Source organism: Rosa rugosa, chromosome 4, assembly GCF_958449725.1.
Source record: "Rosa rugosa chromosome 4, drRosRugo1.1, whole genome shotgun sequence".
Lineage (NCBI taxonomy): Eukaryota > Viridiplantae > Streptophyta > Magnoliopsida > Rosales > Rosaceae > Rosa > Rosa rugosa.
In genome coordinates, this window is record NC_084823.1 from 18,712,686 (window position 1) to 18,736,243 (window position 23,558).

The 23,558-nt window shown below is 38.9% G+C and overlaps 2 protein-coding genes and 1 long non-coding RNA gene across 3 annotated transcripts; 2 read left to right on the forward strand and 1 right to left on the reverse strand.

Annotated features, from left to right (window-relative positions):
* The first annotated feature begins 175 nt into the window (after positions 1–175).
* On the forward strand, positions 176–1,438 carry LOC133744455 (uncharacterized mitochondrial protein AtMg00810-like). The gene is made up of 2 exons (XM_062172559.1): positions 176–282; positions 364–1,438. The coding sequence occupies exons 1-2, from the start codon at positions 176–178 to the stop codon at positions 1,436–1,438; spliced, it is 1,182 nt and encodes a 393-aa protein (XP_062028543.1).
* An 11,290-nt stretch (positions 1,439–12,728) lies between these two features.
* Positions 12,729–13,037, forward strand: LOC133745635 (uncharacterized). The gene is made up of 2 exons (XR_009863687.1): positions 12,729–12,836; positions 12,913–13,037. It is a non-coding gene; the product is annotated as an uncharacterized LOC133745635 (long non-coding RNA).
* A 6,122-nt stretch (positions 13,038–19,159) lies between these two features.
* LOC133745630 ((+)-neomenthol dehydrogenase-like) lies at positions 19,160–20,135 on the reverse strand. The gene is made up of 2 exons (XM_062173740.1): positions 19,919–20,135; positions 19,160–19,755 (listed from the first exon to the last, which is right to left on the reverse strand). The coding sequence occupies exons 1-2, from the start codon at positions 20,099–20,101 to the stop codon at positions 19,378–19,380; spliced, it is 561 nt and encodes a 186-aa protein (XP_062029724.1). The 5' UTR covers positions 20,102–20,135; the 3' UTR covers positions 19,160–19,377.
* Between the last annotated feature and the right edge of the window lie 3,423 nt (positions 20,136–23,558).

Below are 23,558 nucleotides of genomic sequence, written 5' to 3' on the forward strand. Positions count from 1 at the left end.
CTTGGACACTTGTCCCACTTCCTCCTGGAAAACGTCCTATTGCTTGCAGATGGGTTTATCGAATTAAATATAATGCTGATGGTTCTATTGAGAGGTATAAAGCTCGCCTTGTTGCCAAGGGCTTCACTCAAGCTGCTGGGATTGATTATCATGATACTTTTCACCCACAGCAAAGATGATTATTGTCCGCTGCCTCCTTGCCATTGCTGCTTGTCAAGGTTGGTCTCTTCACCAACTTGAAGTTAATAATGCTTTTCTTAATGGTGATTTGCAAGAAGAGTTGTACATGTCTCCTCCTCCAAGCCTTCGGCGACAGGGCAGAATTATGTGTGTCGCCTTAACAAGTCCTTATATGGTTTGAAGCAAGCCTCTCGTCAATGGTTTGCCAAGTTTACAGAAGCAATTCTTGCTGCCGGATTCACTCAATCAAAAGTTTACTATTCTCTCTGTTCAAAAGGTTGGTAATTCCCTCACAGTATTATTAATTTATGTTGATGACACCCTCATTACTGGGAACAACCTTGACTCTATTAAAGCTCTCAAACAATTTCTTCACACCCACTTTCGCATCAAAGATTTGGGTGAACTTAAATACTTCCTTGGACTTGTGATTGCTCGTTCAAAAAAGGGCATTTATATATCTCAACGCAAGTATGCTTTAGAAATTATCAAGGACACTGGATTTTTGGGTGTAAAGCCAATTGATTTTCCCATGGAAGAAGCCAAATTATCAAATAGAGGTGAGCTACTTAAGGATCCGGCTGCATATAGACGTTTGGTTGGACGGCTTATATATCTTACAATCACAAGACCAGACATTACCTATTATGTTCATGTTCTTAGTAGATTCATGCATGAGCCGCGTCAACCTCATATGGCTGCTGCACTTCGAGTTGTCAGATATTTAAAATCCTCTCCTGGCCAAGGTTTGCTTTTAAGTTCCAATAGCAATTTGAATTTGAGAGCTTTTTGTGATTTAGATTGGGCGGGTTGTCCTGTTACTCGTCGGTCTACTACTGGATATTGTGTTTTCTTAGGAGATTCTTTGATCTCATGGCGTACCAAAAGACAAAAGATGGTCTCATTGTCTAGTGCCGAGGCCGAGTATAAAGCAATGGCTGGTACATGTTGTGAACTCACTTGGCTACAATATTTGTTTGCTGATTTACATATGCCTATTTCTAGACCTGCTATTTTGCATTGTGATAATCAAGAAGCTCTACACATAGCCGCAAACCCAGTTTTTCATGAGAGAACACGTCATATTGAAATGGATTGTCATTTTATTCGAGACAAGATATTGAACGGTTCAGTCAGCACCAGATACGTTGGTTCTTTACAACAGTTAGCAGATATATTCACAAAGGCATTGGGCAAAGACAAGTTCAAAGCATTGTTATGCAAGTTGGGAGTGCTTGATATTCACTCTCCAACTTGAGGGGGAGTGTTAAGAATATTCTGTAATTACTATTGTAATTATGTGTATCTTTAGGAAATCATTGTAATATTCCTTGTATCCCTAACTTGTAGGGATTTACTTGTTGTACAAGAACCTAGTCTGTATATAATCTTCTAGTATCAATGAGAATATTATTCCACCTCAAATATTTTTCTTACACAATAAGAGATAGATGATCTTATACCTCCAAACATGATCACCAGAATCCAATTAGCAAACAAGGATTGCAGTCATAGCTTATTGTCAGCAGAAAATGGTGTGCTCCAGTTTTCCTTTGCAACTTTGTACTCCTGAGAACTGAAACCTGAAAGGTGGAATAGTTTTACACTGTGATCTCGCAAAGGATTCAACATTCCTGTGAATTCAGCAAATCTTGACAACTGGATAATGATAGGCCAATGATTAAGCATAGTTGTCATTACAGTTGAACCTCTTCACTGACTATCATTAGTTTATAACCACACACATTGATTCATCTGAACAAACAACACTATAATACCAATGCTTAAGAATAAGAATTGAAAAGTAACACCAATGCTTAAGAAAACAAATTTGATCTTTATTGATTTATGATTGCAAGTTTGCAACTGAAGATGTTACATTTGTCTCATTTTGGCTAAAGAAAGAAATGCCATGAAAAGTATCTACAACAAACTATAATCTACAGCCAGTCAATTGGCATCTACAGTATTGGCAGGGCACAGAACTAGTCAATGGTCACTTGCTGATCATCATTGATAACACGAGAATGGAGTAGGTAATGATCGTACACATCGTCAAAAGAAAACTCCAACTCTCCAATGTAATCTGAATATGATTCTTCAAACTGGTTGCTCCAATCCTGACCATCAATGATGTAGGACGAGATTTTAACCAATTTCAACCAAAAATTTAGAAAAGAAAGAAGCGTCTTCACATTAAGAAGAATAATTTGAATATTGGAAATTGGTATTCAAATAGGCTTCTTAATGATGAAATTTATCATAAATTACTCTTTTGGATATATCGGGATTCTCGAACAAAATCTTGACTGAGATTCCAAACGTAATATTCTTTAGTATCTAGGATTTTATTTCCGATTTTTATTTAATCAGGTTTAATTAGGTTTCCTAGTTTTAGTCTACAATAAATTTTTCTTTATATTTTCTAGTTGTATTAGGTTTATGCTATGTGCCCTATATAAGGCACCTCTTAGATTGTAATTTTCATTCAAGTTATCAATAAAAAACCAAATATTAGAGAAGTTTCTCTATTTTTCTTACGGTTGTGCCCGTAATTGCTAGCAGATTCTAGCTCATCTCATATGGCTTTCGACGCTTGACGGAGCCTCTTACTATCGTGTTCACGCTTCCCGCATCATTTGGTATCAGAGCGGGTATCGCCCGCTTCTTAGCAGACTACGATCCAAGGGAGAAGTTCACTACCACCAACCTCAACGACGTTGGTCGTAGAGTATCTATCAAAGAAAGTTCGTTGAAGAGGAACATGTCAAGGGATTCGCCCTAGGACAACCTCATCAATCCAAAAAAAAAAAAAAAAAAACATGGAACTTTGGATATTCACAACGTCGGATTACGACGACTTCTGAACTACATGTGTCATCAAAGACAAGGTATGCTCTGTAATAATTGACAGTGGTCTACGAGAGAACTTTGTAGCAAACAAAGTTGTGGATTATTTTCAATTACCGACAGTGAAGCTGAGTGATCCATACTAGATTCCATTTGGAGAGGATGAATATGCACAAGTAACAGAGGTTTGTAAAGTTCCTGTCTCTATGGGAAAATTTTATAAAGAAGAGATTACTTGTCATGTGATTGACATGGACGACACTAATGTACTTTTTGGAAGACCATGGCATGAAAGCGTCAAAGGTGGTTATTTCAAGGACAACACATATTTATTTAGGTGGGAGTCGCATAAAATTAAAATCAAGCCTGGAATGAAGAACATCAAGAATGACCATCCTGAGGTGTGTGAAAAGGAACATGAAGATGCCACTTTGAAGATTGAAGAGAAACTCATTAAGGACAAGGAAGCTAATTCATTCATCACATCGATATCCATGTCATGCATGCCTAATTGTGTTCAAGATCAACCCAAGGAGAAGTCATTTCCCATTCCTTTTCAAGTGGAGGAGTTCAAGTTTCAAGATGCTTATTCTAAACTTGTCTACGGTATTGGATTCATGGTGATACCTTTTAATTTCGAGAATATTGAAGTTGATGGCTTATCATGTTTTATTCCTACTATTGATCGAGCTGCATACAAGAGGAAATCGAGGTTGAGTTCTTTTCAAGTGGAGGAGACTGATGTAGGACGAGATTTTAGCCAATTTCAACCAAAAATCTCGAAAAGAAAGAAGCGTCTTCACATTAAGAAGAATAATTTGAATATTGGAAATTGGTATTCAAATAGGCTTCTTAATGATGAAATTAATCATAAATTACTCTTTTGGATATATCGGGACTCTCGAGCAAAATCTTGACTGGGATTCCAAAGGTAATATTCTTTAGTATCTAGGATTTTATTTCCGATTTTTATTTAATCAGGTTTAATTAGGTTTCCTAAATTTAGTCTACAATAAATTGTTCTTTATATTTTCTAGTTGTATTAGGTTTATGCTATGTGCCCTATATAAGGCACCTCTTAGATTGTAATTTTCATTCAAGTTATCAATAAAAAACCAAATATTAGAGAAGTTTCTCTATTTTTTTTACGGCTGTGCCCGTAATTGCTAGTGGATTCTAGCTCATCTCATATGGCTTTCGACGCTTGACGGAGCCTCTTACTATCGTGTTCACGCTTCCCGCATCAATCCTGACCATCAATAGCTGCAATGCTTTGTGCATGTGAAGAACCTGCATTATCGTTATGAGTAGCATCACATAAAAATATTATCATCAGATACAAATGAGCTCATGCTTTGCATCTGTGAAGAGCCTGCATCATTATTTTGATTAGCATCACATAATATATAGATCATCGAAATTAACAGGGGATGCCAATAAATAGAAGCCAATGCCTGACAATCAACATCAATGCTAGAGTTGTGGCTTTGCATGGGTGAGAAGGAATTTGCATTTGCATCGTCAGTAAAATCAAATATAGTAGAATCAATAATACAAGGTAAAGCAGAATAGATATCCTATTGATCCACACAGGAAAATCCCAAACCAGATGCAGTAGTCAAATATTGAGTTGGAGAAGAGAAATATTTGTGAGAAAAATTTATGAGATGTTATTCACAATCGTGTTAGGGGATTATACAACCCTAAATGAGTACTACGCAATTGTACTACAAGTTAGTACAACTTAATATAGGAGATCTATTTCTATAAGGTAACTACTAAATACATATATTCTCCTAATAACTCTAATAATGACTCATAAGTCAACACTCCCTCTCAAGTTGGGGCATAAACATCTTGAAGACCCAACTTGCCCAGTGAGTCATAGAACAACTTGCTACATACTGCTTTGGTAAGTATATCTATTAATTGTTCTGCAGTTGGAACAAAAGGAAAGTTTCCTTTTATCAACGATAACTTCTCCTTAATGAAATATCGATCAACTTCCACATGCTTTGTTCAATCATGTTGCGAGATTTCAATCACAGATTGATAGTCACAAAACAACTACATAAGAAAAAATTGGTGGAAATAATCCCTCTAACACTTATATGCATAACTTTGATATTAATGTGACCACTTTACCTGCTGAGGGGCTACCCTTTACCTGGAGTAATAAACACATAGTTCATACTTTTATTTTTGAAAAATTAGATAGAGCTTTAGCTAACCCTAGCTGGTTATAACTCTTTCCTCTTCTCTTGAAAATCTTCCTATGATAGGCTCTGATCGCAGCCCTATTGTTTTGACCACTCTCCCTCTGAAAAAGATTCATGCAAATTGTTTCAAATTTGAAGCAAGTTAGCTGTCTCACCCAGACTTCTCAAAAATTGTTAAATTCTTTTGGGACCAAACCCTAGATTCTAAACCCCTTAAGAATTTTTTAGCTATCTCTAGATCTTTCACTTACCATATTTCTCATTGGAGCAGAAGTGTGTTTGGAAATTTTCTAAATAAATGTAAGGATTAAATTCAGTTTAGTCCCTCGAACTTTAGGGCTAAAATCAGTTTGGTCCCTGACTTTCTTTTTTTAATCAAGATCGTCCCTGCACTTCTAATTTCCACCACCCGAGTCCAAATTTCAAAATTGGCTCGAAAGATGAAGTCATGTGCTGAGTTGGAGCCGACACAGGGGCCCACTTTTCAGATTTTAGATGGGCAAAATGGACATTTCTAAATTAATCTAATTTCTAATTTTTTTTCTCTATTTTCTGCTCTCTCTCTCTCTCTCTCTCTCTCTCTCTCTCTCAGGTTCACACCTCACACACTCCCACTATCCACTGAAATTCTCCACCAAACTCCGGTCGACGGCGGCGCTTGCAGATGTTTCACCAAAGCTGGAACCGCACCGCCTGCAACGATGACGTTCACTACGTCCTCTGCCGCCAAATGTCTTGAATGGAGCTTCACCAACAGCACTCCCAAACTGAAATGGCCGGCCCCCAAATCTTCTCTCTACACCCAAAACCTCTTCTTTCTGGGGACATCCAAATCACAGGCCTCCCAAAAGAACATTCTTCCCAACAAATAACGAAACCAACAGAGCACGTCTTTGTGATTGTTTACCTGAGGATGAATCAGAGATCTGCGCCGGCGATCGGAGGTCAGGAGTGCCCCACCTGCAGGCATAACCGATGCTGCTAGGGCTCTCTGGCCCGTCGGCCTCCAGCTCCGATTTGGTCCTCGCCCACAGAATACCACCACCTCCATCACACCCCAAACCCTCGCTCGATTCCTTCACTTTGCAATCTGGTTGGGCTTCGGGTCGAAGTTTTCATCGCCGGAGCTCGACTCGGAGGTCATGGAGAAACTAACCGGGGGTGACATTTGATGGAATTGAGTGAATGTGAGAAATTAGGGCTTTAATCGGGTTTGGGGAGATAGAGAGAAGGTTGTACCTACGCCACCGATTCTGATCGAGAAGGACGAGGAGGAGGAGCAAGACGGCGTGGTGTGAAGCTTCAGATCGAAGGGAGGTGGAGGTGGAATTGGTAGAAGGGTTTTCGTGGTCGTCGATCTAGAGAGGAAGAAGAAAGAGAGAGAGAGAGAGAGAGAGAGAGAAGAAGAAGAAGAAGAAAATTAGAGAAAAAATTAGAAATTAGATTAATTTAGAAGTGTCCATTTTGCCCTTCTAAAATATGAAAAGTGGGCCCCTGTGTCGGCTCCAACTCAGCACATGATGTCATCTTTCGAGCCAATTTTGAAATTTGGACTCGGGTGATGGAAATTAGAAGTGCAGGGACCATCTTGATTAAAAAAAAAAGTCAGGGACCAAACTGATTTTAGCCCTAAAGTTCGAGGGACTAAACTGAATTTAATCCTAAGTGTAATGTGTTACATAAGGATCTTTCTTTTGACCAATCACAGCTTTTGCTTTTCCCCTCCTCTAAAATAAGTTTGGGATGTCTCTAGAGAGCTTCTGAATTTTCATAAAAATGAAGTGGTCTATTAGGCTCAAAGGGCTTGCCTTGGGGGACAAGAACACAAAATTGTTTCACACTCAGGCTACTATTAGAACAAAATTCATAGAATAGTTAAAATTAAAAATGATTTGAACCTTTGGGCCTTTGATCAAGCTGAAATTGGACATGTTTTTGTGTAGGAGTTTCAAAAGAGATTCAAGCATAACTAATGAGAGGTTTATTTCCCAAAGGAAGATGGAATTTATTAATATCATTGAACCAGTCATCTCTAAGGCTGACAATCTCAGCCTTGTGAATCCAATCTCTCTTGAGGAAATTGAAAATGCCGTCAATTTGATTCGTAGCCTTGAAGCACCTGGATCGGATGGTCTGAATTGCCTCTTTTACCAGAATATGTAAAGGGAAGTAAATCATTGAATTTTTTACTCATGGCTCTTTTCTGAACATAATAAATCATACCAACAGTCTTGATTCCAAAAATTGATAATCTTGAGCACCGCTGCGCTGCTACCCCTGCAGCCTTGCCACAACCCAACTAGCCCTGCTAGCCTTCGGACGTCCATCACTGCTCACCAAGCTACTACTCTCGGCCTCCATCTTCAGCTCTCATCTTTGGCAGCTATTACTTGCTGCCATCCACATATACCAGCCGCATATCATCACACGAGCCTAGCATCACCAAGCCAACCAAGCTACATCGCTTCCAAGTACAAGATTTCAAGGTTTCAAGCTCCAAACAAACAAGTAAGTATTTATAATTAAAGTTCCCGCTTTCCGAATTTAATTTCTCCTTCATTTTCTTCGGGGACTTGCAACCTCCCTTCTTCTACATCCCACCTTTCTTATAACGTGGGTTCGATCCTTGAAAAGCTGAATCTTGGGGATTCACGCAATTAACGAACTAAGAGCGTTCGTAAGACTTTGGAATAAGAGCGTCCGTAAGCATCGATTTATGACCATATAAACATCATTGTTTCAGTCTAATCCAACCATTCTTGGAAATCGATTTCTTGGTAGCATAGCTCGGAAATCTTATTTATTAGTTGTCATGGAAGTTTAAACTCCGAAACTAATATATTTCTTCTTCTTATTTCAGGATGTTGAAGCCAAAGCTTGACTTTCCTATCCTTGACTGAACTAGCTTGGAATATCATAGTTGGGTCACGGATGTTGAGAACCATCTCACCTCAAAAGGGATCCTACTCGTAATTCAAGCACCAAATCCCGAGCTCATATTTGAGCGTACGGCTACAAATAATGCCACCGCTCTCATCTTGATGAGACGTCATATGGATAAAATAAATCACTCCGATTGGAGTACATGGCAATCAAGGATGGTAGGAAATTATGGGTTGCGCTAGAAAAGCATTTTGGTAATGTCAAGGATACCCTCCTCCCCGACTTGAAAGTTCAATGGAGCATTCTACGATTCGCCGACTTCAAGTCCGTAGCTGAATATAATTCAGAAGTTCTGCGCCTCAAAACTATGTTGGGGTTCTATGGACAACCTGTCACAGAGCAAGAACTAATTGAGAAAACTCTCTCCACCTTCCCCGTCTCAGCAATTTTTCTATCAAAGCAATATCGAACCGAATTCAATACTGGACGGATCACGAGGTTTCATCAGCTAATTAATGTTATGTCTGTAGCTGAAAAACATGACAATATCCTTGTGAAGAATTATAATTCGAGGCCTATCGGAACTAAGAGCGTTCAAGAGGCGAATTATAATAATGCACCCAAATGAGGGCGCAAGGAGCGGAACCCTAAGAATAAAGGACACAACGGACATTTTGGTCCATATAACCGCCCTACAAAGGAAGGAAACCGCCAAAATGGAGCGGGAACACGTGGCAACAAAAGCCAACGTGGGAGAGGAGGACACATGGCCGTCGACCATAGGGGTGGCGCCATTGTCCAACAAGGACGTCAATCTCGTCCTCATGCACAAGATGCATCTCAATTCAAGGGAGGAAATCGTAATGATGCATGCCATAGATGTGGATCTATTGAACATTGGTTCAAACAATGCAATGCAAGCAATCAACTAGCTGCAGGTTACAAGGCATATAGAGACTTTAAAGAGCATGAAGCCTATCTTGCCAAAGAAGAAGATGATGGTGATGATGCCAACGTTAATCTCACCATAGCGGACTTCAAATCTGACAAGGAATTGCACAAAGATGCTGCAGATTTTGATTAGTATAGTCCTTATTTTATTTTCCAAGAATTATGTAATGGCAATATGCCTTAGTCAATAAATGACATTTTGTATTAATTCTATCTTATGTGGCGCATCTAATTAAGTATGATGTCTAGGAAAGTAATTGAGATTAGTGGTATTTAAGAGAGCCTCGTCCACCGACATCTCTCTACTTCCCTGGTCATATTTGATTGGAGTTACCAAACGGATAGAGTGACTACTATTTGTCTACGATTTGATTTCTATTTTGGATTAGATTATAGTCATGAAACTTTGATGTAATCATTGGCTATTATTAATAAAGTCTCGATTTATTTTTTCAATGTCTTGGACACGTTTTAATTTTGAACTTTATTATTTTTCAGTATGTTTCCCGGAGAGCTAGAATGCCTCGTGGATAGTGCAACTACACATACCATCCTTCTAAAAAGGCAACTATTACTATGGATGACGCCATCTCGATCTTCCGTGACTACGATGTGACTGAGTATGAGCCTGATGTCTCACACTTAAGCATATTTGGGTGTGCAGTTTATGTGCCAATTGCGCCTCCACAGCGCACCAAAATGGGTCCTCAACGACGATTAGGCATTTATGTTGGATATGATTCTCCAACAATTGTCCGCTATTTAGAACCCTTGACAGGCGATCTCTTTACCGCAAGATTTGCAGATTGTCACTTCGATGAGACAGTCTTCCCGTCGTTAGGGGGAGATAAGAACATAACTGTTCAACAGGAAAGACAGGAATTGTCGTGGTCTGTCCCCACTCTGTCTCATCTTGATCCCCGAACCGCACAGTCCGAAATTGAAGTGCAGAGAATTCTCGATCTTCAGAAAGTAGCAGAATCGATGCCTGATGCGTTTTCTGATATCGCTAAAGTGACGAGATCACACATACCTGCTGCAAACGTGCCTACAAGGAATGATGTCCCTAAAATTAGAGGACATGACGCCATCTCAAGGGCACCTGAGCATGGCGCCAACGTCCCCTCTCATAGTGATGGTGACGTTGTGGCTAGGCCCACGGCTCCTGCCAGGAAGCGCGGGAGGCCCATAGGTTTCGATGGATTCTCGCCCAAGAAAGAAAGCGAGTTTGGCACAAAATAATCCATTAATCATCAATGTAAATAATCCATCTCATGAGAATATTCCGGATTATGGTTATGTCCAAGAGACATCATTGGGGGACGCTCCAATGTCAGAACCAATTCCAGAGAATAGAGAGATCTCCATGAATTACACTGATGATGGATAGAAATTCTATGGCAATTGATGATGCATTTGCATATCATGTTGCAAAAGGAATCATAAAATATGATGATATCGAACCTCGCTCTGTCGAAGAATGTCAACGAAGAGCGGATTGGCCTAAATGGAAAGATGCGATCCAGGCTGAATTAGATTCACTAGCAAAGAGACAGTTATTTGGGCCTATAACGCAGACACCCCCAGATGTAAAACTTGTACGTTGGCCATAAATGGGTCTTTGTTAGAAAGCGTAATGAGAAAAATGAGGTGGTTAGATATAAAGCCCCCCTCGTGGCGCAAGGTTTCTCACAACGCCCTGGAATCGACTACGAGAAGATATATTCTCCCGTAATAGACGTTATAACATTCCGCTACCTTGTCAGTTTGGTAGTTTCGGAAAAACTTGACATGCAGTTTATGGATGTGGTTAAAGCATATCTCTATGGGGATCTAGATTCAGAGATATATATGAAGGTTCCAGATGGACTTCAATTACCCAAATCAAGTGGCTCTAAACCACGGAGTGCGTTTTCAATAAGATTAAAACGCTCACTATATGGATTAAAACAATTCAGACGGATGTGGTATAACCGTCTAAGTGATTACTTGATTGGGAATAGATATATTAACAATGAAATATGCCCATTCGTGTTCATTAAAAGAACAAGTTCCGGATTTGCAATCGTAGCAGTTTATGTCGATGACATGAACCTAATTGGAACTCTAGATGAGTTAAAGGAAACTGCTAAATACTTGAAATCCGAATTTGAGATGAAAGATCTTGGGAAAACACGGTTTTGTCTCGGTTTAGAACTCGAGCACCGTAGTGATGGGATTTTGATCCATCAGTCTGCATATACTCAGAAAATCTTAAGGCGCTTTAATGAAGATAAAGCAAAGCCTGTGAGTACTCCCATGATCGGTCGTAGTCTTGAGCCTGGAAAAGATCCGTTTCATCCAAAGGATGAGGGCGAAGAACCATTAGAGGCCGAAGTGCCCTATTTAAGTGCAATAGGCTCATTATTGTACTTAGCTCAATGCATAAGACCGGATATCTCATTCGCAGTGAACTTGTTAGCTCGATATAGCTCTGCGCCAACACGTGGCCATTGGATTGGTGTAAAGACAATCTTTCGATATCTACGAGGTACGACTGATATGGGCCTATTCTATCCCTACAAAGAGAAAAGGAATGACGGAAATTTGGGACCGGACCCCAAGAGGCAAATTGCCGCCGTCCATAACATGACCGCCAGCCATGTTGCCGCCGCCAGCGCCGCCGCGGCCCATGGTGGCCGGCCTCACCCTACTCCCCTCCATCAAAACGACAACAATGTTTTGATGGGTTTTGCTGATGCAGGGTACCTCTCTGACCCTCACAAAGTTCGCTCCCAAACGGGTTATGTCTTTACCATGGGAAGCACTGCGATATCTTGGAGGTCTACAAAACAGACCCTTGTTGCTACTTCCTGGAATCATGCAGAGATTATTGCTCTACATGAAGCCGTGCGTGAATGTATATGGCTAAGGTCTGTAATTAGACATATTCAAGGAAGTTGTGGTTTGAAGTCTACCACAGATGAACCTACATGCATTTATGAGAATTATGCAGCTTGTATTGAACAAATGAAGTTAGGTTTCATCAAGGGCGACAACACCAAGCACATATCGCCTAAGTTCTTCTATAATCAGCAACAACAATCACTTCTAAAGATTGAAGTGAATCAAATCCGATCAGAGGATAATGTAGCGGACTTATTCACTAAGTCGTTACCTAAATCCACCTTCGAGAAACATGTGAAGAGCATCAGATTGAGGAAGTTATCCGAACTCCCATGATTGTAGCAATCAGGGGGAGATATCGACAACAGGGGGAATTATGATGTCTACATATTCGATCTCGAAGAGTAGAGGACGTGTTGTACTCTTTTTCTCCTCCTCGAGCGTGTTTTTGTCCCACAGGGTTTTTCACTCGAGCAAGGTTTTTAACGAGGCAACGGATGAAGCATCACCACCAAGTTTGAGCGGCACAAGGGGGAGTGTTGATTCAAGTCTTGTGCATGTGCCTAATCAAACTAGGAGCAGTAATAGAAGAGAAGGTTCTAGAATTCCTAATCTTACTCGGATTAGTATTCCTTATAACATTAGAATATGTACTTTGTAATCCCTATATATAGGGCTCCTATTCTCAATAATGATATACAATTTCTCTCTTCAATCTCTCTCGATTTCTCTCTTCCTTAAACATTTTTCTAATTTTTTTCAAAGGATATCCAGTTTGGTCTGATACAAAACGGGTAGAACCATTCCTGAATGAGAATGCTCCACCACCAGCTGCCAGTCCAAGCATTGTTAACGCCAAGGCCTTAGGTAATAATATCTATAAAACTATCAATGACACGCACAGAGGTCGATTTTCTTTGCTGAAAACTCTGTCTCACTGCAGGATTACCAGTTTAAAGGCTTTGAGCATTGATGTAAATGGCCACATTTTGAGCCTTCCTGGTGCAAATGGAGCAATTGTTATGCATGGAAACCAGGCTCTAGCGATACTGTGATTATCTGGAGTTCTAACAAAAGTTGTATATTTGAAAGATGAATGTGGTCAAACGTGTATCTACTATGTTGTCTCATAAATACTGGCTTCAGAATCCTGTTATATATAAGAGGTTACTTATGCACTAGGCCAATAACCTCAATATACAACACTTTTTACATAACGAAAAAAAAAAATTGTTGTGTGATGATGCAAAGTCAATCACACAACATGACTAAGAACCATACGTTGTATAAGGCCATAAAAATTTTGGTGTTTTTATGGAGAAGGTGATTCCACAACGCTGGCAAGAGTATTCTGTTGTGTGAAAGATTAAAAAAAAGGGTGGGAGATTTCCCGCCTAGCTTGACACAAATTTGTGTCCAAATATGTACTACATTGTACAACATTATGGTTATACCTGTTGTGTGATACTAGGTTGCAATTTATCATACAACAGTTTTTGACTTGTGTTGTATGATTAAATTAGATATTATTGGCAATTCTGGATGTGCCCCCAAAGGCTACTCCTTCTACCCCAAAACGTACAATTTCGGAGAACTTATATAGGTCATGGTTTGAGGATCCCACAACGTAAAAACCTTATTTCTGTTGTCTGAATGAAACTTGTTTATAGTAGCACCAAAACCATTGTACATAGCACGGCTGCGCGGGAATTTTCCCTCCTTGGAACCTAAGCTGAAATTTAAGTTGTAGACGATCAAACAACATATTGGGATGTGTTTGTTGTGTGATGCATTAATAAAAAATAAAAAGAGTGTTGGGTTTTGACTTGGACAAATTAATAACACACCTTTTTCTGACACAAACACTACTAGAATTATGTCAATAGACATCATCACTATTAACTCGGTCGGAATTGCACGCGATGTAAAAAAAGGTGTTAACATCGATTTATGAAATATCCGATTTCTATTGTAGTTATAAACATCAGTCGTTAAATTAACCGATGTGTAAGCTTTCGTTCAAAAATTTTGAAAAAAATACAGAGGGACTAAGTTAAAAAGTTTGAGAAACGCAGGGTCTAAAGTTTTAATTCCCCCCAAGACCCCAACACTAGGTCACTTTTTCTGAAACTTTGGAACCCTAATCGATAGACTCTCACTTTGATTGCCTCCTAGCTCCTTCGCGTCCCCGACCTCAGCTCCTTCTCCAACCTGTGTTTAGAAAAGTTTCCGAAGCTCAACATTCACAGAGAGCTCGACTCAGACCCCCAACAATCTCCTCTACAGCGTCGCCACCAATCCGTAACTCCAATTCCCCTTACTCTCAATTTCAATTCTTCATCTGCTTTTGCTTTTCCCCTCTAAATTTCTTCTTCTGCTCCTAATCTTATCCCAAGCCCTAAAAGATCCCCGACAATTTCAGATTTGGGATTCAACGAATTCGTTCTCAATTTCGTTTCTTTGTGTGAATTTCGTGACAGATCGAAGAAAATGGTGACATTTGAGCTCTACATGAGGTCGGAATGTGTCTGACTGAGACTTTGGATGAGATGGTTCAGAACGGGACTCTCAGTCTTGAGCTTGCCATTCAGGTTCTGGTTCAGTTCGAAAAAGGAGACCCGGCCAGAACTCCTCCGTCCAGCCATCTCTCGGCGGCGCACCACCGGCGTTTGACTCCTCTTCTCAGCGCCAACATGCCTATGGTGGTGGACCATACATGCACAGATCGATAGTGGGGAGAGATTCGAAACCCAAAAGCCTGAAGCTTTTCCGACGGATTGGCAGCGTTTCCGGCGACTCTAGTCACAATTGTCGATGCTTGAGGTATAGAAATTGATCTCCTCTCCACGCTCTACACGTTGGCGTACATAGTTTTCGATTTTGATTGAATTTTGAATAAATTGGTTTTGGGTGTTTTCGGGGTTTAATGGAGTTTCCTGTTTCTGGCGGTTCATGGCGTTTTCCGGCGGCGAGTCTAGGCTCTTGGGTTCGTTTCTGAAGTCGTGGAACACCGATTGATGGCTAGTGGAGCTCAATTCATTGAATTGACTAAAGTGGTGAGCTCGGATACCGAACTGAATAAGAGGAATTGGATGGGCTCTGCTCCACGATCACAGAGCATAGTAGCTGCAAGTTATGCTTGTTCAAGATCTCTGTTAGCTCAAATTGAGTTAATTTGATGTCGAAGAAGCTGTAGACTCAGTTGGGTTTTTGACAGGCATCAAAGGTAAAATTAGAGGTTCTGGGTGGAATTGTTCTTTGATTTAATTATGTCCTAGAGTTTGATTGACTTAGAGTTGAATGGCATATTGTTAGTACACGAGTTGAATGTGAATTTGGTTGTGTTACGGAACTGGGTTAGCCCTTTTGAATTAATTGATATTTTATTTGTGTATTAATTTTGTTTCTGATAGGGTTGTGGGGGTTTGCGTTAGTCTATGAGTGAGGCTCTGGAAACCCAAGTGAAGAGCAAGGTCTCCATCAAGGTAATGTTCTTTATTTCGTGTTTGTATTTCTGGGTTTTCGTACCGAGATTTGAATTACTGAGATGCTTTGTTGGGTCTGAACATGCGTCTCCCATGTGGTTTGCTTGTGTATTTGAGTTGACTTTGTCTTAGAACAGTTGTATGGTGTTTGGTGAAGTGATTGTTCCAGTGATTGATTATTATTATCTGGGTGTGTTCCACTTGGTTGTGTTATTGTAGCGTGGTTCCTGACTTCCTGTGATGTGTTGATGTTATCGAAGGAGCTTGGTAATTACAGACATGCTCTTACTGATGCTGAGGAAGCAATTAGGCTCAGAAACACTAATGTCAAGGTAGTACTAATTCTTGAACATGTTCTTGTTCTTAGCTGGGATTTGTTTTTTTTTTTTTTTTTTTGACTTTGTCAAGGAGAACCCAAAGGCTTCCTAGGCCCAAGATAAACCCCTTCGGCGCATGTGAAATGCTCCAACTGTGCATTGCAGCACAGTGCCTCGCCACTTTGACAGCTTTGGGGTTCGAACCTAGGTTGGGGAGCACACCCAACTAGGCAAGAACCACTAGGCCACTTGCAGTGGTTTAGCTGGGATTTGTTTGCAAAGTTTGAATAATTGGTTGTTTGAGGTGTTAAGCATATTTGGGTGTTGGCTTAGGCATTTTACCAAGCTGCGAAATGAGCTCCAATGAACTTGACTTTTGATTTGGTGGCTGGGCAGCTCTTGAAAATAGTCCAAGTCCAAGATTAATTGGAAATGACCTTTGTTTTGATGTTGTTTTTATTAGATGTCCCAGTGAATAATTTGTCTCCAGCATTATATGATTGATTGCTTGCGAATAAATGAAATTAGATTTGTGTTCTTGACTGTAGTACTATATGAGCAAGATTCTGAACTTTTCCGTTTGAATTTGTTAGAAGTGTTGAATGAAGCGTCATCATAACCTTGTGATTTCTGGTTTCTACTTGCAAGATAAATATGGTTCATTTGAGATAATGTAGAAAGAGGCAGATAGCCGAAACTCCGTGATATCGCTTTTTGTTATTCCCCGTATCTCAGTAAGTGTGCAAGTGTTCCAAACTTCTTAAGTTCATAGATTTGCGACTAGTCAAACACATCCAATTTACAGTTTTATGATAGAAAGTTAGTTAAGTTTTTATGATAGAAAGTTAGTTAAGTAAACAATTATCTGCATCAAACAATCTGTTTTCTTTTTTATTTATTTATTTACTATATGCTTTGTTTGTCTTGTCAAATATCTCAATCTTTAGTTTCTTATGATTCTATTAACACTTGTACAGTTCTATTCTCCAATTTCTGCTTGGTTGAACCGTTTGCTACACTTGCAGTTTCAGAGGCTCTTTCTGAGGATTTGCAGGTTAGACAATTAATTGCTATCTTATGCTTATTATTGTTTAAATTAAACAAACTGAGAATTTCTTCTATCAACCTTTACCTTCTCTGTGCTCTGTATGTGGTACATTTGATCTATGGTGGGTTTGATCTCAATGTTTGGAAATGAAACTTCTTATAGGTGGGTCTATGAAGGAGTCATTGATGATCGTTATGGTGTATGTTTCATTGCTGAGAACAAATCTCTTCAAAAGGTATTGTCTGCTCTAAATGTGAAATAGATCAGCTTTCCATTGTACCTTGATACTTGTGCCATCTCCAACTTGCACATATGGTGCACTAAGCTGAAGGTAGTATAGTGGAATTCTTAATATCTTTTTTGATTAGCTTATGCACTATATTAGAAACTTTAGCCTAGTAATTTGGTCTTTGGATATCTAATTATCTATAATACAAAACTTTGTTTCTTGACTGCTTTTTCTATATAGGAAGGCATCCTTAGGCATTATCTTTAGTCTTCGGTATTATTCCCTTTAATCGATGGTAATTAATAATATACCCTAGGCATCTTATAAGCTTTCATATATTTACACCGACCTTGACGGTCTGTTCTTCTCATTTCATGGCGGTTAATAGATAGAACAAATATGCATGGACCAACCACTACAATTAACTCAATTTGTTACGTAATGGCTTTCTAACTTTGACTATCGCTTAGTGTAATATTGGTGTGGTAATCTGCACATATGTTGTTTAAGGGTTTTCCCGATGCTTGTGATTCATTGAAGGTTCTGAGGAATGGTGCACTGGACATAAAGACAGAGCCTTTAGTAAGCACATTTAGTTGCTTCAAATTGGAGACACTTCTCCTTGCACTCTTTTAAAATAGGGAACCTTTATCAAGTATCTCACATCTGTTTGTATGTCGTTTATAATTCCTTGGTAACAGGACATGTTAAAACAGTATAATAAGTTGTCACTCCAGCAAAAAAAAAGTAGAAGTTGGGTTTGAGATTCTCTTCCAATTGAATCTGTAGTAATGCGGAGTAAATACTATGGTAAATTTTCCTATGTTAAATTCTAATTACATGAGAGACATCATTGAGGATAAAGACCTGACATTGTTTCCAAGAAAGGTACAAGTGTAGTTTATAAATGTAGTCACTTTAACTTGGTTTATATTGACTCTTTTATGTCCATGCAGTGGGAGAGGAGAGGTAACAATCAATATACCCAAGCAGACATAGATATGATGTGAAATGAATGGGCAAAGTATGTCGTGAAGGCGTATGTGTAGGAGCTAAAGGAAAGCATAAGAGGAAGTAGGTTGTTGCTGAAGGAAAGCATCATTTTTGTGCTTCTCTGCTGGCACAATATTCATGCACTGTGTGGCATGTTTTGTAACAAATAGTTTGTATTTGTATCAGCTTTTGATGTCCCAAGTAGATGGGCATGCATTTGAATGCTTTTCTTCTTTCAATGTTGGCTTGGATGATTGAGAAATTCTCCCTTTTCACATTTGAATGCGTTTCTTCAAATAGTATGAGTTGGATTACTTATTTTATAGATTCCAATGTCTTTTCTTTACAGTTAGTCACTGTTCATTAGGTAAAATGGAGCATTATTATCACTGCACAAAATCCAGAAAAGACGATTATCACACAACAGAATTTCTAAAGTTAATAATGTTGTCTGAAGTAACAATTTGAATGTTCACACAATGAATCCTTATATAACATGCAACGGTTCTAACAAACATACGTCGTCTGATTTACAATCACACAACTGTAATAACTAGAATACGTTGTCTGATTGCCTTTCATACAACGGCTCGGAAACAACTTTCGTTGTGTGAATGATGCCCAGGACATGTGCAGCATGACTACGCGGCAACTGTGGCTGTCATCTGCCGAGAGAAGGCACAACGATTTTAACCAAATAAGTGTTGTCTGTTTGTGATTCACACAACGGGTTTCCACCGTTGTGCGATTTTTAATCACACAACGCTCCGATACACAACGGAGATCGTCCAAATCACACAACGAATTTGGTCTGTTGTCTGTTCGCTTTTTTGGCCTAGTGATGAATGCTTCAATCTATCTGCGCAACTTGGTTAGACAAGTTGGCATCAGCTGGTTACTTATAGTTCAGGCTTTTCAAGATTAATTGATAAAACTTTGGTTAGGCAGCAAGTTCTTTTAGATCTAGTCCACTTTTCTTGATTTTCCATTCTAAATGCCGGATTGCATTTCAAGTTTAGCATATGTTTTTCGCTTTCTCTAGAAACTCCAAAGTAAAGAAATCTGAAAGACCTTTTGGTATGCGATGATTTATTATATTTTATTCAAATCTTAATCTCAACACATATTACACAATGACTCCAACAATAAGGGAAGAATTGAAAGGCAGGAACAAACTACAAAGACAAAGTCCAAAAACGTAAGTCTCTCAACCTCAACCTATATATCTCAATTTTCAAGTAGTCTCATAAAACTGGATAACCCAAATAGTTTGTAAATGATCATAAGTAGGATCATTATTCATGAAAGCAGAAAGGGCCTCTATAAACTTATATGCTTAAAATGGTGACAGTTCCTTCCGGATAAAGAACTGGCCAGTAGGACTGCCATTGGGGAGCAGCGCCAGCCTGACAATGCTTTCGGCACCTTCGTCAATGGTTAAGATGCCAGATTTGCAGTTTAAATCTGTTTTGGTGTAACCAGGGCAGACACAATTGATGTAGAAACTTGGATATTTCTTTGCAAGAATTCTAGTGTATGCATTCAAGGCAGCTTTTGAGACTGCATAGGCTGAAAAGTATCGAGGCCAGCCTTTGGTTTCCACCAAACCTTGTTTGAGATCTTCTAGTAACTGACTCAGTACTGCATCTATTCTCTTTTCTGTTAGGCTCTCAGCATTACTTAATACATCTTTAGGCCATCCATCTGGAAAATCCTGAAACAACATGAAAAACAGAAGAGCTTTAAATTGATTTTGACTTTTAAGAATAATTGCATTTACATATTCACAAGTTTGCAGCAACCTTATTCACAACTAGTAGAAAGTTTGATTTTCTTAGGAGAATGTGAAAAATAAAAGTAGCTTTTGTTGTTCATACCGATAACTTAGCAACACCCGCAGAAACAATAACTAGTCTTGGTGAATCGGACAGCTTGAGTAGGGGCAAAAGTGCCTCTGTCACTCCTTTCGTGCCATAGTAGTTTGTTTTCAGGCATTCTTCCGATAACTCGTAGTTTGGTGTTGAAAGTTCACTCCAATCGACTTCTTCAAGCTTCTGCATCAAGGTGAAGAAAGTTACTAATGGAAGACGACTTGTCTTCCAAATTTGAAACTGCAATGTTAGATATGGCAGATTTTATTTGAGAACCTCTAATAATAAACTCGGCTGCATCCAAATTTAAAAGATTCATATCAAACGCATAGATAATACGCAGCTTAAGTTTCAACTTCAGCTCGTATCATATAACAGTGAAGGAATGGATGGATTTCAAAACTTTTTAATTAGTGCGGAATAAGTTTAACAATTAAACTACTAACTAAACATAAAATCCATTCCTTTAACCCATGATCTTGGCTTATTGTGATATGTATATAAACATAGCATGCATGGTAAGGAAGAACAAAGAGGGAGTTTATGTTCTACTCACCCTTGGAGCGTGATTTTAATCCGATCCAAGTGAACCACCAAAGTTCCTCTCCTTGATCTCTCCTTGTGTGTGTTTCCTCCACCTTGAAGCACCTTGAATTAAGAACTCCTTCTTATACTCCTTCTTGTGCTTGTAATCTCCTCCTTGATGTAACAAGTAAAGCCACAAAAATATATGGCCTCTAAGGATCTTCACCAAGTGAATCAAGAGATGAAGAAAGATGAAAGAAAAGAAGAAATTATGCAAGTGTTCTTCTTTCCTTTAATTTCTGAAAAATGGACCAAGAGAGAACTCTCTTTCTCTCTCTCTAATCTGAAAATAATAGTGTGGAGACACTCACTTTTCTTTGTCCATGCTTTCCCTTTTATATAATAGGAAATAACTCCAATTACTAAAAGAAAAATATTGACTTTCATAAAGCCAATATTTTGGCTGGTCCATACATGTTATTGGGCACTAAAAATGTGTCTTGGGCTTTCATTTAAATCTCATTTAGTGAAGCCCAAGTCCACACCAAAAAACCCGACAATCGTTTAGGCCCAATAGGTTCGGTTTTACCCGAAAATCCTAATTATGTTCAAATAATAAATCTAATTAATTATTTGCTCATAACCAACTCTTGTTTAATCTTCTTCATATACAATCTCAATGATCCACTTATATGGTGTGCGATCTCTTAGGTTCTAATTAACAAGGCAGTGAAGTTTATAGAAACCATTCTATTTTGTTTACGAATCAAAAACTCCATTTTTGATTCTCCCTTGTTATTAGGATAATAAATGTTTATTAATCCTCGGGGACTTCACAAGTCATGAGTGACGTCTTGCAACATATCATGACTACCCTAGTTAATGTAGAATGACAAAGAACCTATTCAATTGGAATTACAATACAATACGGTCCTTCTCTAACACGATGTTCTAAATCACATCATCGGGGTATGGAATTGATATGTCAATCCCCTAATGTGATTTTCATTCTTATGTGATTCTTAGAATGTGATTAAAAACTCCTTTTTAAATCTCATTCAATGCTTTGGCCAAAGACTCATTGAATCACATCTTTGAACATACACCTTATTTACTTAAGGATAGAGATTCCTTGTTGTACACTCACATGTCTCCATGACCGAATTGATTATACCAATGAATGCATCTATTATATCCATTAAGGGACACAATGTTATTGCATCATCAAGAGATAATCCATTCACTCATAAGACAACTATGGTGTCTCAGGTCAAAGGACTAATTTGTATTATTGCAATTTAGAGTTCAAGTTTGACATGTAAGTAAGACTCCATACAAGAACTCTAATGATCGCGTTCAGTATACTCTTTAAGTTAAGAGCACCCACATACTTGTATTAGTGTCTCTACACAAATGACAAGAGACATATCATCCTCCATATTGAGAATACATAGTATGTGCTAGTCTTTCCGGATTATCAATGTCCAAGTGATAATCCTATGACTAGGAACCTTTTAGGATAAGAGTGTGAAAGAGTAAATGTCTCACACATCTAACTCTTTAGATTACTTTCTCTTTAACTCATATTCCTTGGACCTTGTTCAATCAAATATTAAGTATAAGCAATGAACAATAAACTTGCCCTTTTGAATAATAATAATTACAATAATAATTACATCAAAATGATTGTTTTAGGACACAATTCCTTCAATCTCCCACTTGTACTAAACCCAATCAGCCATGAAACGTACACCCATCTTCTCAAGATGTTGTTCTAGCTTTGCTTGTGATAAAGGCTTAGTGAATGGATCTGATATGTTATCAACAGATGCTACTTTGAGAATGTTAACGTCTCCACGATTAACAATCTCCCTTATGATATGGAAACGTCTTTCGATGTGTTTGGATTTTTGATGAGACCTTGGTTCCTTGGCTTGAGCAATTGCCCCATTGTTGTCACAGTAAAGTGGAATCGGTGACTCAATGGTAGGAACAACATCAAGTTCAGTGATGAACTTTTTCATCCAAACTGCTTCCTTTGCAGCCTCTGCAGCTGCAATGTATTCTGCCTCAGTAGTGGAATCTGCAGTAACGCTTTGTTTGCAGCTTTTCCAATTTACTGCACCTCCATTCAAGGTGAAGACAAACCCCGATGTGGATTTTCTGTCATTCACATCAGATTGAAAATCTGAGTCTGTGTATGCTTCCACTTGCAACTCTGATTGCAAATCACCACCTCCATAAACGAGGAATAAATCTTTAGTCCTTCTCAAGTACTTAAGGATATTCTTAACAGCATTCCAGTGTTCTAAACCTGGATTGGACTGATATCGACTAGTTATGCTTACGCCATAACTGATATCAGGTCTTGTGCATAGCATCGCATACATGAGGCTCCCTATTGCAGATGCATATGGGATCTTGCTCATCTTTTGCACTTCCTCAATCGTTTGTGGGCACATTTTCTTAGAAAGGTGAATGCCATGTCTGACAGGCAGAAAACCCTTCCTAGATTGTTCCATGTGAAATCTATTCAGCACTTTGTCTATGTACAAGGATTGAGATAATCCAATTAATCTTTTTGATCTGTCTCTATAGATCTTTATTCCTAGTACATAGGCAGCTTCTCCAAGATCCTTCATAAGGAAGGTCTTGGACAACCAAACTTTAATTGAAGATAACATTCCTACATCATTCCCAAAGAGTAGGATGTCATCTACATAAAGTACAAGGAACACAACAGCACTCCCACTGACCTTTTTGTAAACACAAGGTTCATCCATGTTTTGTGTGAAACCAAAAGATTTGACTGCATCATCAAAACGGATGTTCCAACTCCTTGAAGCTTGCTTGAGTCCATAGATGGACCTATGAAGCTTACACACTTTATGAATGTCATCTCTAGACGCAAAGCCTTCAGGTTGATCCATATAAAGCTCTTCCTCAAGGTTGCCATTCAGAAAGGCAGTCTTTACGTCCATTTGCCATATCTCATAATCATAGTGAGCAGCTATAGCAAATAATATCCGAATGGATTTAACCATGGCAACAGGAGAGAACGTATCTTCATAGTCAATGCCCTCTCTTTGCTTATAGCCCTTTGCCACCAACCTAGCTTTGT